The sequence below is a fragment of the Ochotona princeps genome, chromosome 19 (genome assembly GCF_030435755.1).
Source record: "Ochotona princeps isolate mOchPri1 chromosome 19, mOchPri1.hap1, whole genome shotgun sequence".
Lineage (NCBI taxonomy): Eukaryota > Metazoa > Chordata > Mammalia > Lagomorpha > Ochotonidae > Ochotona > Ochotona princeps.
The window spans coordinates 15,380,115-15,396,127 of NC_080850.1; the positions used below are offsets into that span (position 1 = coordinate 15,380,115).

General features: G+C 50.0%; 1 protein-coding gene across 2 annotated transcripts in view; it reads left to right on the top strand.

Annotated features, from left to right (window-relative positions):
* The window catches only part of CCNJL (cyclin J like), a 59,596-nt gene that overhangs the window by 20,314 nt on the left and 23,269 nt on the right, over positions 1 to 16,013 (top strand). For both annotated transcript variants that reach the window (XM_058677347.1, XM_004587473.2), the window contains exon 3: positions 14,762 to 14,975. In XM_058677347.1, coding sequence (XP_058533330.1) covers positions 14,762 to 14,975 — 214 coding nt within the window. The remainder of the gene's footprint in view (positions 1 to 14,761; positions 14,976 to 16,013) is intronic.

Genomic DNA, 16,013 nt, shown 5'->3' on the forward strand with positions numbered 1-16,013 from the left:
CTTCAGGTTTCTTACTGGTTGGAAAGAAGTAACTTGGTGGACCTGTGTGAGGTCCTTTTTCACCTGAACCTGGTTCTTGGAAGAGGCCCCCCTAGGAATTGTTAGCTTCCTGTCATCCTGAAGGATGGCCTCAGGCCAGGAAAGGAAGGGGAGCTGTTGTTTGTTGGGCACCTGAGATGTGCTGGGGACTCTGAGATACCTGAAGCACATTATTTTGTTTGTCAGTCACTTCATAAAGCAGCAAGGCAGCCTAACTGCAGACAAACGGGGTGCTCTTTAGGAGGCGCGCTTGTCTGTCTCCTCTCCCTCTGTGAGTTTTCTGGCCACCGACTGTTCACCATGCCCTCCTTCTTGTGCATGCCTAATAGGGTAACAGGCTGACTTGGCCTTTCTGGAGTTGAGAGTTGGGCATCCGCAGGCTCAGGTGGAGCATCCTTAACAGAGCATGTATGGGTGCCCCACTCCGTGCCCAGGAATTCTGATTCTGTGAGTTGAAATGTGGGGAGGGGCTGGATTAGAGACCTGTGAGGGCTTAGCATGTCTGAAATTTGGGGTTGTTGTTGTAGGTTAAACCACCACCAGTGATGCCGGCTGCTCTGCCTGCAGTCCAGCTCCCAGTTGATGACCTGGGAAAAACAATGGGAACTGGCCCAAGTGCTTGAGCCCCTGCCACCCATGCAGAAGACGTGATGGAGTTCTGAACTCCCAGCTGCTGCCTGGCCCAGCCCCAGCCGTTGGGTAGTGAACCAGAAGATGAAGATTGTCTCTCTGTCACTCTGCCTTTCAAATAAGGAACAACAACAACAACAAAACAAGAACAAAAGGAGAGACAGGGAGGTCTTCCACCTGTTGGTTCACTCCCCAGATGACTGCAGTGGCTAGAGCTGAGCGTATCAGGAGACAGTCGCTTCCTCTGGGTCTCCCATGTGGGTACAGTGGTCCAAGGACCTGGACCATCCTCTCTTGCTTTCCCAGGCTAAAAACAGAGGGCTAGAATGGAAGTGGAGCAGCTGGGCCTTGAACTGGCACCTATATGGGATGCTGGCACCTGTAGGTAGAGAATTAGCCTGCTAATGCCACCATGCCCTGATAAATATATATATTTTTAAAGGTTTATTTATTTATTTATTGGAAAGGCTGGTATATAGGGAGAAAGACAGAGAGAAAGATCCATTAACTGGTGCACTCCCCAAATGGCCACAATGGCTGGAGCTAAGCCAATCCGAAGCCAGGAGCCCGGAGCTTCTTCTGGATCTCCCACATGGGTACAGGGTCCCAAGGCTTTGGGCCATCCTCTACTGCTTTCCCAGGCTACAAACAGGAGCTGGAAGGGAAGTGGAGTAGTTGGGGTACGAACCAGTGCTCATTATGGGATTGCAGTGCATGCAAGGCAAGGATTTAGCCATTGAGCCATCGTGGTAGGCCCGAGAACCTCCGTTTCTAAAACAGTTCCCCAGGGTCCACACCTGAGGAGTCCTAGAATGCAGATGGGCAGGAAGGACAGTACGGGCGGTGAGAGTGCTGTTACCCTCCAGACACACCTTTAAATAGTCGGGATTGGGTGTCGGAGAGAATCATTAGGAGGGAACCTGAAAGTGGAAGTGAAGAGATTTGGTCACTGCTTAAGAGGGACCAGCCCATAGGTAAAGAAGAGTGGGCTACTGCAGGACCCTGGCCCAGGTAGCAGGCTGTGGAGAGCAGGAGGCCTTCCCTGTCAGGAAATGGGAGGGATGAGGGCTGCCTGCAGTGAAGGCTTGGATGGTGGTGGCTGGGTGTGCAGGGGTCAGTGTAGGCCCGACTTGAGCAGGAGGGGATGTGGCTGGCATGGCTGGTGCGTTGTGCAGCGGCCACCCTGGTGTTGCAATACCCTTCCTGCAGAGGTGCCTGAGACTTACCGAAAGTGCCTTCTCGTGTGGGTGAGGCAATCAGGGGCAGCGATGGGAAAGAGGCCAGGTGACCTCCAGCTTGCCTGGGCCTCCAGGGCCCCTGGAGAGTTACCTCCTTCCCTCCCCCTTTGTGCTGCCTGTACAAGTGCAAGTCCCCACTTCCTGCTGGTCACCTTGGTTACACACCAAGTTGCTTCACGTCTTGTTGCTCTTTGTTCTCTGTAGAGAACATCCCCACCCCTCTCTTCCCCCACAGTGTCTCCTGGCCTGAGGCCCACCTGCCTCGTTCTCTGGGGCAGGGTCAGTGTGGTAGGCAGCTCTGAAGTCACCCAGAGCAGGTGCTGTTTTCGGCTGGCTGGTGTTTGAGGTAGCTGAGCACTGCCCTGCACGCTATGCTGTTTGTACCCCAGTTTAAGTCTGCAGGGCTTCACTTGATTCTCCGGGGCACCAATACTGGTGCTGACAGCCCTGTCTGCCCCCACCCTCCTTGCCGAGGGGTTTGATGCGTAGAGAGAATGTTTGTGGTGCTTACAGTGAACTGCAGTGTTAAAAAGGAAATAGTACAGAGAGGCAGTGTGTGTGTACTTCAGAAATTTTGTTAAACAATGGAATTAAAGGTCACTTTGTTTTGGTGTAAAAACATTTGAAATCCATGCATCATAGTTTTTTTATAGTACCTTTTTCCTGAACAAAAAAAAAAATTTAATGATTTATTTATTTTGTATTGGAAAGTTAGATTTACGGAGGGAAGTATAGACAAAGATCCTCCACCCGCTGATTCACTCCCCAAGCAGCCACAGCGGCTGGAGCTGAGCCAACCCAAAGCCAGGAACCAGGAGCCTCTTCTGGGTCTCCCACAGGGGTGCAGGATTCCAAAGCTTTAGGCCGTCCTCAACTGCGTTCCCAGGCCACAGGCAGAGAGCTGGATGGGAAGTAGAGCAGCCAGAATATGAACTGGCATCCACATGGGCTCCCGGTGCATGCAAGGTGAGGACTTTAGTCTCTAAATTACTGTGGTGGGCCCCTGAAAAATTGTTTTAAGTTAATTTTTTGTTTGTAAGACAGAATTACAGAGAGAGAAGGAGAGACAGAGAGAGAGAAAAAGATCTTCTATATGATTTTTCAATCCCAAATGGCTGTAATGGCAGGGGTGGAGCCAGGATGAAGTCAGGGTCTCCCACGTGGGTGCAGAGGCCCAAGAACTTGGACCGCCTTCCGATGATTTCCCAAGTGCATTAGCAGGGAGTTGGATCAGAAGAGGAGCAGCTGAGACTCCAACTGGCACTCATATGGGATGCCAGCATCGCAGGTGGAGGCTTAATGTCACAATGCTGGCCCCTTTCCTGGATATTTTTAAAAGATTTATGTATTTGTTTGTTTGAAAGAACAATAGAGAGATCCCTTTTTTAAAAGATTTTATTATAATTGCAAAGTCAGATATATATGGAGAGAGGAGGAGAGACAGTCATATCTTCCGTCCGATGATTCACTCCCCAAGTAACTGCAACGGCTGGTGCTGCGCCTATCTGAAGCCGGGAACCAGGAGCTCTTCTGGGTTTTCCACACAGGTGCAGGATCCCAAGGCTCTGGGCCGTCCTCGACTGCTTTCCCAGGCCACAAGCAGGGAGCTGGATGGGAAGTGGAGCTGCCGGGATTAGAACCGGCACCCATATAGGATCCTGGCACATACAAGGCGAGGACTTTTGTTGCTAGGCCACCTCGCCGGACCCCAACAGAGGAATCTTTCATCTGCTGATTCCCTACGCAAGTGACTGCAATAACCGGATCTCTGCCGTGCAGAAGGCAAAACACCATGTATGTATTATGTATTATACCTATCTGGGCCTGGCACAATGACTCAGTTGCTAAAATCCTAGCCTTGAATGCACCAGGATCCCATATGGGTATCAATTCCTGTCCTGGCTGCTCCACTTCCCATCCAGCTCCCTGCTTGTGGCCTGAGAAAGCAGTCAAAGAAGGCCTAAAGCCTTAAGACCTTGAACCCGCATAAGATACCCGGAAGAAGCTCGCTGCTCCTGGCTTTGGATCAGCTCTGGCCATTGCAGCTACTTGGGGAGTGAACCAGCAGACAGAAGCTGGAAGGAAGAAAGAGCTGGAAGGGAAGCAGTGCAGCTGGGGTGTGAACTGGCACCCATATGGGATCCTGGATGCATGCCAGGCAAAGATTTTAGCCACTAGTCTTTGACACAAGGTCCCAAAATAAATATTTTTTAAAGATTTATACCTGTCTGTACGTACAGAAATTGATAGCAGGTGCATGCATCTACCTCATTGGGCTACATGAACTGTTCCTCCCAGTGACCAACTCCACAAAGCCGTGCAACCAGGGAGGAGGGCAGAGCCTATGGGAGCTAGATTTCAGTGCAGAGAGAGGGCTCCATCCCTCTGTGTGTTACAGTTCACTGAGCAGCAGCAGCAGTAGCATTTCCAAGGAGAGAAATCAGTGTTCATGGAGGATTGAGAGATATTAACATTGTAATTGTAATATTTCAAATCTGTATGCCATATGTGAGAAGAGGCAGTGGTCTGGGATGTGACCTCCCCCAATCGCTCTCAAGGCAGAGCGCACAGCACTTGGCTGCCTGAGGCCTCCAGGTGTTGGCATGCGCAATGTCCCATGGACGCAGATTCTTTCCAGACTCGCTGTGCAGGTGGAAGCTGAGGTTCTCACTGTCAGCCTGCTTTGCGGTACATTTCTAGGCATAGATTCATCATGTTGTCGGGCACTGCGCCAGTGGTTTTGCCAGACTCTCTGCTTGCACATGGGTTGGAGTTTGATTTCCCCCAGTAGCCAGAGCCTGAAAGCACCAACTCTCAGAGCAGATGCTCTGGGATGCTGTCTCTCTGTCTCCACCCTGTGAAAGAGCAGAGGGTAGAGTTCTGTGGATAGATGCACTTCACCTGGGCTGGGGCTGGGCACTGTGGCTACGACCTGCATGTCCTATGGACATTTCTAGTTCTCAGCTGCTTCCAAATCGACCTGCCTGTTAATGCATCCCTGAATGGTTAACAAACGGGTTTCTACCATTCATGGGAAACACCTGATTTAGGTCGGGACTCTTGGCTTTTCCCGGTCCTGGCTGTTGTGGGCATCTGGGGAGTGAACCAGTGAATGGAGAAATCTCTGTGTGTCTCTAGCAGATAATTTCTTTCTTTTTTTTTTAAGATGTATTTATTTTTATTGGAAAGTCAGATGTACAGAGAGGAAGATCTTCCGTCCAATGATTCACTCCCCAAGTGACCGCAATGGCCGGTGTTGTGCCGATCCGAAGGAACTTCTTTCCGAGTCTCCCATGCAGGTGCAGGATCCCAAGACTCTGGGCCATCCTAGACTGCTTTCCCAGGCCACAAGCAGGGAGCTGGATGGGAAGTGGAGCTGCCGGGGTTAGAACCGGCGCCCATATGGGATCCTGGTACATTCAAAGCAGGGACCTTAACCGCTACGCTATTGGGCCGGGCCTGGTAGCAAATAAATTTCAAAAATAAATTCTAAAAGTGAGAAAAAAATTTAATCTATAGTTTCTCAAAAGTTATCTAATTTTTTTTTAATTTGATTTATGTATCTGAGATAAAGGGAATATTGAGGGAGAAGCCCCACCCAGTGTCCCACCCATCCCAGGTCCCTGATGTGGAGCTTGCTCTGAGATCCTTGTTCAAGTGGTTTTGATAGTTCACCAGTTATGAATCGCTGCCAGTCTTGCCACTCCAGGCACGATGAAGTTGTTGAAGAATCCACTGATTGACATAGTCCATCATAGAGTCTCCATTTGTCCAGTATTTTGCTGCCAACATATAGCCGAGGATTTTTTTTTTTAATAAACATTTGGAGACTGAGTTTTCTTTAAATTTACTAATTTTATCTGAAAAACAGTTACAGAGAGAAGGACAGACACCGATCTGCCCATCTGCTGGTTCACTTCCCAGTTGGCCACAACAGCCAGAGCTGGGCTCATCCGAAGCCAGGAGCTGCTTCCTAACGTCCCACATGGGTGCAGGGTACCAAGCATATGGGCTATTCTCTGCTGCTTTCCCAAGCTGGGAGCTGGACCAAAATGTAGCATCTGAATCTCAAACTGGCACTATAGGCAAAGGCCTGGCCCACTGTGCCATGCTGCCAGTCCCATAAGTTTTTGTTTGTTTGTTAGACTTATTTACTTGAAAGGTAGAGATATATAGAGAGTGAGGTAGAGACGAAGAGAGAGGTTCTCCATCCCCTGGCTCATTCTCCAACGGCCACAACGACCGGGACTGGGGTAGGCTGAAGCCAGGAACCAAGTGTTTTCTTTCCACATGCTCTGCGTGGACCTCGGGGCGTAAGTACTTGGGCAATCTTCCTCTGCTTTCCCAGGCACATTAGCAAGGAGCTGAAGGGAAGCAGAACAGCAAGGACTCAGCACCCCGTATGAGATGCTGGCACTGAAGGCTTATGGCTTTTCCTGTCATGCCACAATACTAGCCCCTGTGCAAGTCAGGGCCTGTGTGGGGCCGCTACATGGTGAGAAGAACAGTGAGGTGTGCTGCAGTGTTTTCCAAACTATGACCCATGGAATCCCTTTCTTCAAGGGAGCGTATGTTTCTTGGGGTTAATATGCCATGAATCATACATTGGGAAACCTTGCCTTTGAGGTGCCTGCAACCTTCATGTTAAGCCACACGGGTGCCAGTTCAAGTCTTGGCTGCTCCATTGCCCATCCAGCTCCCTTCTCCTGTGCCTAGGAAAGCAGGGTTGATGGCCCAAGTGCTTGGGACCCTGTACCCACGGGGGAAATCAGGAGAGAGTTCTACATCCTAGCTTCATTGCAGCCATCTGGGGAGTGAGGCAGCTGATGAAATCTGTCTCCCTCTCCTTCTGTAATTCTGCATTCCTAATAAACGAATCTTTTTTTTTTAATGACGTTGTGTATAGAAGCAGTGCAAGAACCCATGCAGACAGTACTTCAGTCTGAATGAGGAATTACAGAAGAGAATTTTTTTTTTACTTTTTAAAATTCATCCACGTACATGTTATTTATAATTGGTGAAAAGAAGAAGGGGAGTCAGCATAATGGCACATCTCCACCTCCCAGACTCAGAATCCCATATTGGTGCCGGTTCATGTCCCGGCTGCCCCACTTCCCATCCAGCTCCCTGCTTGTGGCCTGGGAAAACAGAAGAGGATGGCCCAAAGCCTTGGGACCCTGCATCCATGTAGCAGATCCAGAAGAATCACCTGGCTTCGGATTGGCTCAGCTCCAGCCACTGCAGCCACTTGGGAAGTGAACCAGCAAATGGAGTATCTTTCTCTCTGTCTGTTCTTCTATCTGTAAATCCAACTTGCCAATAAAAATATATACATCTTTGATAAATAATAATGAAAAGAAAATAAAGGGAGAAATTTTTTAAAAGGAAGGAACTGCTGTGATAAGAAAAGTCAGATTTGGTTTACATCGGGTACATTTCTTTCCCTGAATTCTATCATGGCCATCTGCCCCATGCTGTTGCCGTTTGCACGTCTCTGTGCACCTGTGGGAGCACATGGCTCAGGTGACACAGTGTCAGCAGGTGGGGTGGAGAAGCAGAGCTGCTTCTCCTGTTCATGCCGGCCACACGGCCGTGGTCCTGGCCCTTCTGGCCTGCTGCTGGAGGGACGGTTACCCTGGTCATTGGGCTTCCTGCCATCCACCCCTCTGTGCATTGGCAGTGGTTGCTGACTGCCTGCCAAACGCCTGCCTAATCTGCAGAGTATTACAAGCTGCCTGCCCACCCGGAATCCAGGCCACCGGGAAAGTCAGGGCAGGGCAGAGCGCCTGCCCTCTTGCACTAGGGCTGTGGGCGGCTTTAGAGCAGGCTTAGGTCAAGAGTGCTTGGGATAGGATGCAGCTCCTTCCAGCACAAGCCCTGGAAATGAACACCATTTCCTCCTGCTAATTGGGTTAACCGAGCCATTAGCTGCGTGTGCCCTCTCAGCAGGAGAGGCGCACTAGAGCTGCACAGTGCAGTTCTGTGCCAGCAAACCGCCTGGTTTCAAGGGCGGGGAAGAAGCTGAGATCTAGAGAGTCTATTTCCACACTGATGGACAGGTGTCCTTGCCGGCAGAGGTGACTCTGCCCCACCCGTCAGCAAACCCCGAAGAAGAAAGCTCATGCCAAAGCAGAAGCTTCCTTTGAGAGCCTAAGATCAGCTCAGCTTATCCAGCTAGGGAGCAAAGCCATGGCTGCCTGCTCCAACGACCCTGTTCCTTGCATTGACAGCCACGTGGCTTCCCAGTCCCCTTTCCTCAGATGATGATACTGAAGTTAACAGCCACATGCCCAGGGTCAATAAATCCTGGACCTGAGACTACTTGGTTTCATGGTCAAGTTGCTTCTGCACATGGCCGGACGGGGAAGGGGGTTGGTATAGAGACATACAGCCTTGGGTTCACTCATTTCCACTCAACCATCTTTTTTTTTTTTTTTTTAAGATTTATATTTATCGAAAGGGCAAATATACAGAGAGACAGATCAGTTAGTTCACTCCCCAAGTGGACACAATGTCAGGAACTGAGCCAAATGAAAGCCAGGAGCTTCTTCCAGGTCTCCAATGTGGGTGCAAGGTCTCCAGACTTTGATCCACTCATTGGCATCTATATGGAAGGGATTCCGGTGCATGCAAGGTGAGAATTTAACCACTAGGCTATCGCGTCGGGCCCAACAAGTAATCCTTCAACCCCTGCTCTGAACCAGCTTTCCTGTTTGGCGCTGGGCAAGTGGTGTGCTGCAAACTCCTTGCCCCTGCTCTTTGGAGCCTGGAGTTTGGTGGGAAGAGATGTGTAAGTAACTGAATCAGGGGCCATGAAGGAAAGAGAACAAGGAGACTGGGGTTAGTTTGATGGGGAGATGGGGGAGGAACTCGCTTAGGAAATGAAATTTAAGTCAGTATTCAAGGAACAAACAGACGTTGGGATCAGAAGCATGCAGGCACCTGGACCTTTCCAGTGTCAGGTCTAGTTTGCCACCCCTGAGACCAAGCTTCCCAGGAAGTCCCCGCTGACGCTTTTTGGGCATGTACAGCTCCAGTGAGCACTGCTTTTTTTTTTTTGCTACTTGCCTTTGAGGATCTGCTTAAGACAGAGGCACGTGTGCAGAGAGCATGTTGCTCTGAGCTGTCCTCTCCCACTTAGCGCAAGGGGGGGATCTCGGTGGCCTCGAACATGTCTCCATTGGGGAGGGAGGGAAGTTAGGACCTTGCTTGTCTGACTTGTGTTTTGAGGCTTCGAGCTGCTGGGCTGAGGGCAACATGGCCCTGCCAAGGGTCACTGGCAAAGGCAAGTTTCCGGCAGCTGCAGCTTATCAGACCCCAAGAATCTGTGATTATGGTTGTTTATCATGAGCCTGAAGTTAGAGGCATGTGCACGGAGGACATGTCCATGGAGTTTTCTGGAGGGTGAGAGCAGTGTTGTGGTTAGCTGCCGGTGACTCACCTTAGCACCAGAGCAGCAGGCTGGCCAGGAGGCCTGCACGGATTCCCTGCTTGCTGTCGGTCCTTGGGTGACTCTCCATTGCTCTCAGAGTACGACAGTTCTCTTAGCAATGCATCCAAGCTGGGAAACCTATCCACTTTCCCAGCCAGCTCGGTACAGCCTACCTGTGTTCCCCCTTAGTGGGAGCCCTCTGCAGCTTTCCAGGTGCTGCTTCCGTCTTCAGCAGGTGTGTTCTAGATCCTGCCCGCCCTGCCTGCCTGCCTGCCTTCCTTCCTTCCTTTCTCTCTCTTTATCCTGCCTGCCTTCCTTTCTCTTTCTTTCTTTTTTTCTAAGGATTTATTTTATTTTTATTGGAAAGTCAGATATGCAGAGAGGAGCAGAGACAGAGAGGAAGATCTTCCATCCACTGATTCACTCCCTAAGCAGCCGCACTGGCTGGAGCTGTGCCGATCCAAAGCCAGGAGTCAGGAGCTTCCTCCTGGTCTCCCACACAGGTGCAGGGTCCCAAGGCTTTGGGCCATCCTCGACTGCTTTCCCAGGCCATAAGCAGGGAGCTGGATAGGAAGCCTGGCTGCCGGGAGTAGAACTGGTGCTCATATAGGATCCTGGCGCGTGCAAGGTGAAGACTAGCCATTAGGCTACCGTGTTGGGCCCCCTAGATACCCTTTCAATAGTTGGCTCTGTCTTTCCAAAGTCTCCACAGGCCTGCTGCTGTCTAGGCTGAGCTCTTCTTTCTGTAGGCCCAGAGTGCCTGTAGGCACTACAGCAATGCATTCCTTCTTTGCTTCCTCGTCCCTGACTGCCTCCCTTCCTTCCTTCAGCTGCTACTTACCCAGCCACTGCAGGTGCCTAGTCCCAGCAGGGTGTCAGGGAGTAAAATGCAGTCAGACCTGCCCTTAAGGAGTGTGAGCCCTGTGGCGGCCACATAAATCCACCAAAGAGTGAAGATGAAGAACACACAAAGACCCCAGGTCTGTCCTTAATGCAGTTAAGCTGGGGATAAAAGATCTCCAGTGGCTTTAAAAAATACAGTAAAATGTTGGAAGAAAGAATCCATTGAAAGTCTTCTGGTCTCAGATCTGTTGCTGGTTCAATAAAGCCCTGGGGTGAGGGAACTTTTTCAAGCTCACTTTCTTCCTATTTAAACATAAGGGAGAGGAAGTGATTTATTCAGGCTCTGAGCACCCTCCAGGAGCAGAGCTCTATGGCTACAAAGACAGCTGAGTCCTGGCCTCTGGGTTCCCTGTGGCCCTGTGGGAGGGGGAGTCTGTCACCACGCTGCCACCCTCTTCAGAAGCCGGGGCTTGCTTGGCGTCTGCAGCATTCCTTCATGGCGTTTGTCCCGATGTGGAGTTGTGAATGTGTCTTTGTCCTAATTGGCTAGGCACTCCCTGAGCATGAGTGATGTGTCTTGATTTTTATAATGTCTTTGTCAAAATGTATTAATTCACATCCACTAACCTCACTTTTTGAATGGGTGTGATTCCACCGTGTGTGTGTTCAAAGGGTTGCACACCCATCACATGATCTGACTGCGGAGTGGTTTCATCCCTTCAGAAACAAAGTCCAGAGGTGGGTATTGTAGCACAGAGGGTTAAGCTGCTGATCTAGCTTCCTGCTGGAAGGCAGCACTGTGCTTGCGTCCCTGCTTCCCACTTGACACCTGGAAGGAGTCGGGGCTGCTGGCTCCTGCCTGGTCCAGTCCTGGCTGTTGCACCAGGCATTTGGGGAGTCAATCAGAAGATGGAAGATACTCCTCTCTCCCCTCCCTCTCTTTCAAGTAAATAAACATTGAAGAAAACCTGTACCTTTTGGCAGTCACTCCAAAGTAACTCTTAGCCCTCACTTCCAGCAGCCAGCAGTCTTCCTTCTGCTTGTGTCAGTTTGCCTTTCGTGGGCATTTCATAAGAATGAAAGTGGATATTAAATGCCCTTTCAGGACAGGCTCTTTGCACTTAGCATAGTGCTTTCAAGGTGTCTTCCCTCTGTAGCGTGTATGATGTTCCACTGCAGTATTTTGTTCACGCTGCATTTTGTTTATCCATTCACCAGTCAGCAGACGTTCTAGTTGTTTCCCCTTAGGGGCCATTATGAATAGTGCTGCTATGAATATTCATGCGTGAGTCTGTGCAGCTGTGTGTTTTCCTCTATGCCAAGGGTTGGGATTGCTGGGTCATGTGATAATAACCTCATTTTGAGGAACTGCTCAACGGTCTTCCACAGGGGCTGCACCTTTTTAGTTCCCCACCAGTGGTGTGTGAGGCTTCTAATTGGCCCACGTACTCACCAACATTTATCTTAATGTGAAAGAGGGAGAGAGAGAGAGACAGATACTTAGAGATCTTGCATCCATGGTTCACCCCCAAATGCCTGCAGCTGCTGGGCCCAGGCCAGGAGCTCAGAACTCAGTCCAGGTCTCCCGCATGGATGGCAGAGGCCCACCTACTTGGGCCATCGACTACTGTGTTTTAGGATGCGCATCAGCAAGGACTGGAATCAAAGTGGAGCCTGTGATTGACCCCAAGGGCTCCATTACAAGATGTCATTTAGTGAGAGCCCTCCTAAAGGGCGTGAGGTGGCATCTCACTGTGGTTTTGACTTGCAGGAACCTAGTAATGTTGAGCATCCTTTTATGTGCTTTACAAACCATTTCTTATACCCTCTTTGTACAGACGTGTGTCCAGTTCTTTACTCATCTTTCAGTGGCGTTGGGTGTCTTTTCACTGTTAGATTTCAAGAATTCTTTACGTGTTCTGGCTGCAGTCTCTTATCAACATCTGGTTTGCAAATCCCATTCTGTGGCCCGTCTTTCCACTTCTTGACGGCAGCTTCTGAGGCTCGCACACTTTTAATTTTGAAATCTCACCTTGTGTTTACTTCGGTTGCCTCAGCTCTTGGTGTCTTTTTTAAAAAAAAAAAAAGATTTATTTTATTTTTATTGGAAAGTCAGATATACAGAGAGGAGCAGAGACAGAGAGGAAGAGCTTCTGTCTGTTGATTTACTCCATAAGCGGCTGCGACGGCTGGAGCTGTGCCAATCCAAAGCCAGGAGTTAGGAGCTTCCTCCTGGTCTCCCACACAGGTGCAGGGTCCCAAGGCTTTGGGCCGTCCTCGACTGCTTTCCCAGGCCACAAGCAGGGAGCTGGATGGGAAGCAAGGCTGCCAGGATTAGAACCGGCGCCCATATGGGATCCCGGCACATGTAAGGCGAGGACCTTAACCACTAGGCTACTGCGCCAGGCGGTTTGGTGCCATTTCCAAGAAACTGTTGCCTCACCCAAGGTTGCTCCTGTTTTCCTTGCCCAATTTCATAGTTTTAACTCCCATACTGAGGCCTGTGTCTCTTATTCCAGATTATGTGCCTGGTGCCTAGAATGATAGCAAAAGTATACGGAGGTTCTTAGAACTTGCTGAGTAAAATGAGTGAGTGAGTCTCTTGAGTGAGTGAATGAGTGAACTAACTGATCTTCTTTGAGTCCTTGAATGTTGTTATTGAGTAAAGTCCTGGGTTAGGAGAGAGGCATGGAGGCCAGCGTTGTGGTAAAGTGGGTAAAGCTGCGTCCTGCAGCGCCAGTGTCCCATATGGGTGCTGGTTCCAAGTCCTTGGACCCCTGCACCCATGTGGTAGACTAGGGAAGACTCCTGGCTTCCATGTGCCCCAGCCCTAGGCATTACAGCAGTATGAGGAATGAACCAAAGGATAGCAGATATCTGTCTCTAACTACCTTTCAAGTAAATAAAAATCTTTTAGAAAGAGAAAGAGTGAGGCAGGCATCAGAAGAGAAGTTCCAGTTTTTTTCCTTTTAAGCTCTTATTATTGATTGATTGATTGATTGATTTGAAAGGCAGAATTACAAAGAGAGGGAGAGACAGAGACCTTCCATGCATCGATTCACTGCAGTGGCTAGAGCTAAAGCTGTCTGAAGCCAGGAAGCAGGAACTTCTTTCCTGTCTGCTACATAGGTACTACAGGGGTCCAAGCAAGGGAGCCATCTTTTGCTGCCTCCATAGGCCGTCAGCAGGGAGCTGGATTGGAGGTGGAGCAGCTGGACTTGAACTGGCACCCATGTGGGATGGGCATCACCGACAGCAGCTTTACTTGCTGTGCCATCGTGCCTGTCCTGTTCCAGTTTTTCCATTTCACTCCCCATAAAGCTGCCATAAGCCCACTTTCACAATTCTGTTTCTGCCAACTTTTTTCCTGTTTCTTTCCATTTTGCTTTCTTCTCTTTAATTTCCCGTCACAAAATATAGCTAAGACAATTCCTCAGTGAGAAGTTTCTTTTTTTTTTAAAGATTTATTTTTATTACAAAGTCAGATATACAGAGAGGAGGAGAGACAGAGAGGAAGATCTTCCGTCTGATGATTCACTCCCCAAGTGAGCACAACGGGCCGGTGCTGTGCCGATCCGAAGCCGGGAACCAGGAACCTCTTCCAGGTCTCCCACATGGGTGCAGGGTCCCAAAGCATTGGGCCGTCCTCGACTGCTTTCCCAGGCCACAAGCAGGGAGCTGGATGGGAAGTGGGACTGCCGGGATTAGAACTGGCGCCCATATGGGATCCCGGTACGTTCAAGGCAAGGACTTTAGCCGCTAGGCCACGCCGCCGGGCCCAGTGAGAAGTTTCTAATCAATTATGGTGAAATGGCGGCTATTGAAGAGAACCTTCCTGTCATAAAAGTACTTGCTTTTTTGCTATTTCCTTTGTCAGTTTTTCTTGCAGTGGACAAATTCGGGTAGCATGGCTACATGTCAGGAAGGAAAGCTCCCTGCAGGGGGAATATAATGATGTTTGGAATTTACTTTCTGAAAAAAAGTATGTGTGTGTGTCTGTGTAGAGGAAAGAACGCAAAAATGTCAACAGTTAGCGAATCAAGAAGAATATTTGTGCCTTTTTCTTGTACTTTTGTTTCTGCAATGTTTTGAGGTTGATTTTTGTTCAAAAACACTGTCTAGCCCACAGAGTTAATGAGCTGTGGGACCCCAGGGATTGCTTTGTGTAGGGCATTTGTATACTTTTTTTTTTCATGTAATTCCCAGCTGTTGAGGAGGAAACAGAGAAGGCAGGTGACCACAGCCCACAGCGTGGCTGAGCCTTGACCCACAGAGTGGAAGTGGATCTCATGTCCCAAGGCCTCTCTCCTTTTGTGCCCCATGTGTCTCACACACAGACCTTTCGCTGGAAAGTATGTGCCTTCCTCCACTAGCCTGAAACCCTGCAGCTTCAGAGCCTGTGCTTGCTGATGGCAGGCAGGAGACAGCCCCGGGTGCAGGGCTGAAGGAACTGCCTTGCCAGCGCTTGAAGGACTGGTGAGGGGGTGGAAGGAATTGCCTGCTCTTGCTGTCTCGTGGTCCCAGGGTGTCCGAGGCTCAGGGGAGGCAGCCCTGAGCCTCTGTCCCACCTGTGCCACAGGAAATGAAGCTGCCCGCCTTCCGAGCCCACTCCCCGCTGCTGAAGAGCCGCCGGTTCTTCGTGGATACTTTGACTCTGCTGAGCAGCCACTGCCAGCTGTGTCCCACAGCCCGGCACCTGGCCATCTACCTGCTGGACCACTTCATGGACCGCTACAATGTCACCACCACCAAGCAGCTGTACGCCATAGCCATCTCCTGCCTCCTGCTTGCAAGTAAGTGGAAGCCTCTTTGCTCCCCATGCTCTGTGCCATCTCCGGGGTCATCTTCCATCTCAGGGGTCCTGCACCCTTTCTGTTTTCACCTCATGCTGCATGTGAACTATGTTCGTGATTATCAACATTTTTTCTAAGGTTCTGCAGTGTTCCAGAAGAAAGGATAAGGCTTTTGGCAGCTTGATCTTAATTAATCTGCACAGCGACCCCAGGAAGCATTTCTGCTAATGCTTCATTTGATTGAGGCCTAGAGAAGATAAGTTGGGTTGCCCAGCTAACATGTGACAGGTGCCATTTGAACCCAGAGTTGCACCTTGCCACAACATGTGCTCTTGGGCCTGTGTGTCTTTGCTTGCTGGTTTGGCGGCTTTGAACGTGGCAAGAGAGGGTCCCATGCACTCTCTGTGGTTAGATAGAGTCACTTTAAAGTGTGACTACAGGACCTCCTCTGTATTCTCCAGGCCTGGGGTGAACCCTCCAAAGAGGCCTCGTTATAGTGGAGTAGCTTTGGCCATCCATTGATGGTGTGAACGCGATGTTCAAGTGCTGCCACTCAGGTGAGCTCCCTCAGACACGGTTCTCTGTGCCACGCTGCCGTTTCAAACTGTCCCATGGTTTACCAGCAGTCTTTGGTGAAAGACCAACCCTTGGGACCGGCATTGGGATGTCACAAGTAAACCCACCTCCTGTTACACCAACTCCTATAAGAGCAGAATCCTGTATGCTCCACTTGCAGTCCAGCTCCCTGCTAATGGTCTGGGAAAAGTAGATGTCCCAGGCGTTGGGCTTCTGCCACCTATGTGGGAGATGTGGATGAAGCTTCAACCTGACTCAGCACTGACTGTTGCAACCATCTCCCCACCTCTCTGTCTCTCTCTCTCTCTCTCTCTCTCTCTCTCTTTTACTCTGATTTTCAAATAAAAAAGTAGGTCCTTAAAAAAAAAATCAAAGGCAAGGTTTGGCAAATTATAGTACTGCCTGCCTTGTTTTTTTCCCCCTTAAGTTCCCACCCCTGTGACCTCTGTCCTCTTCACTCCC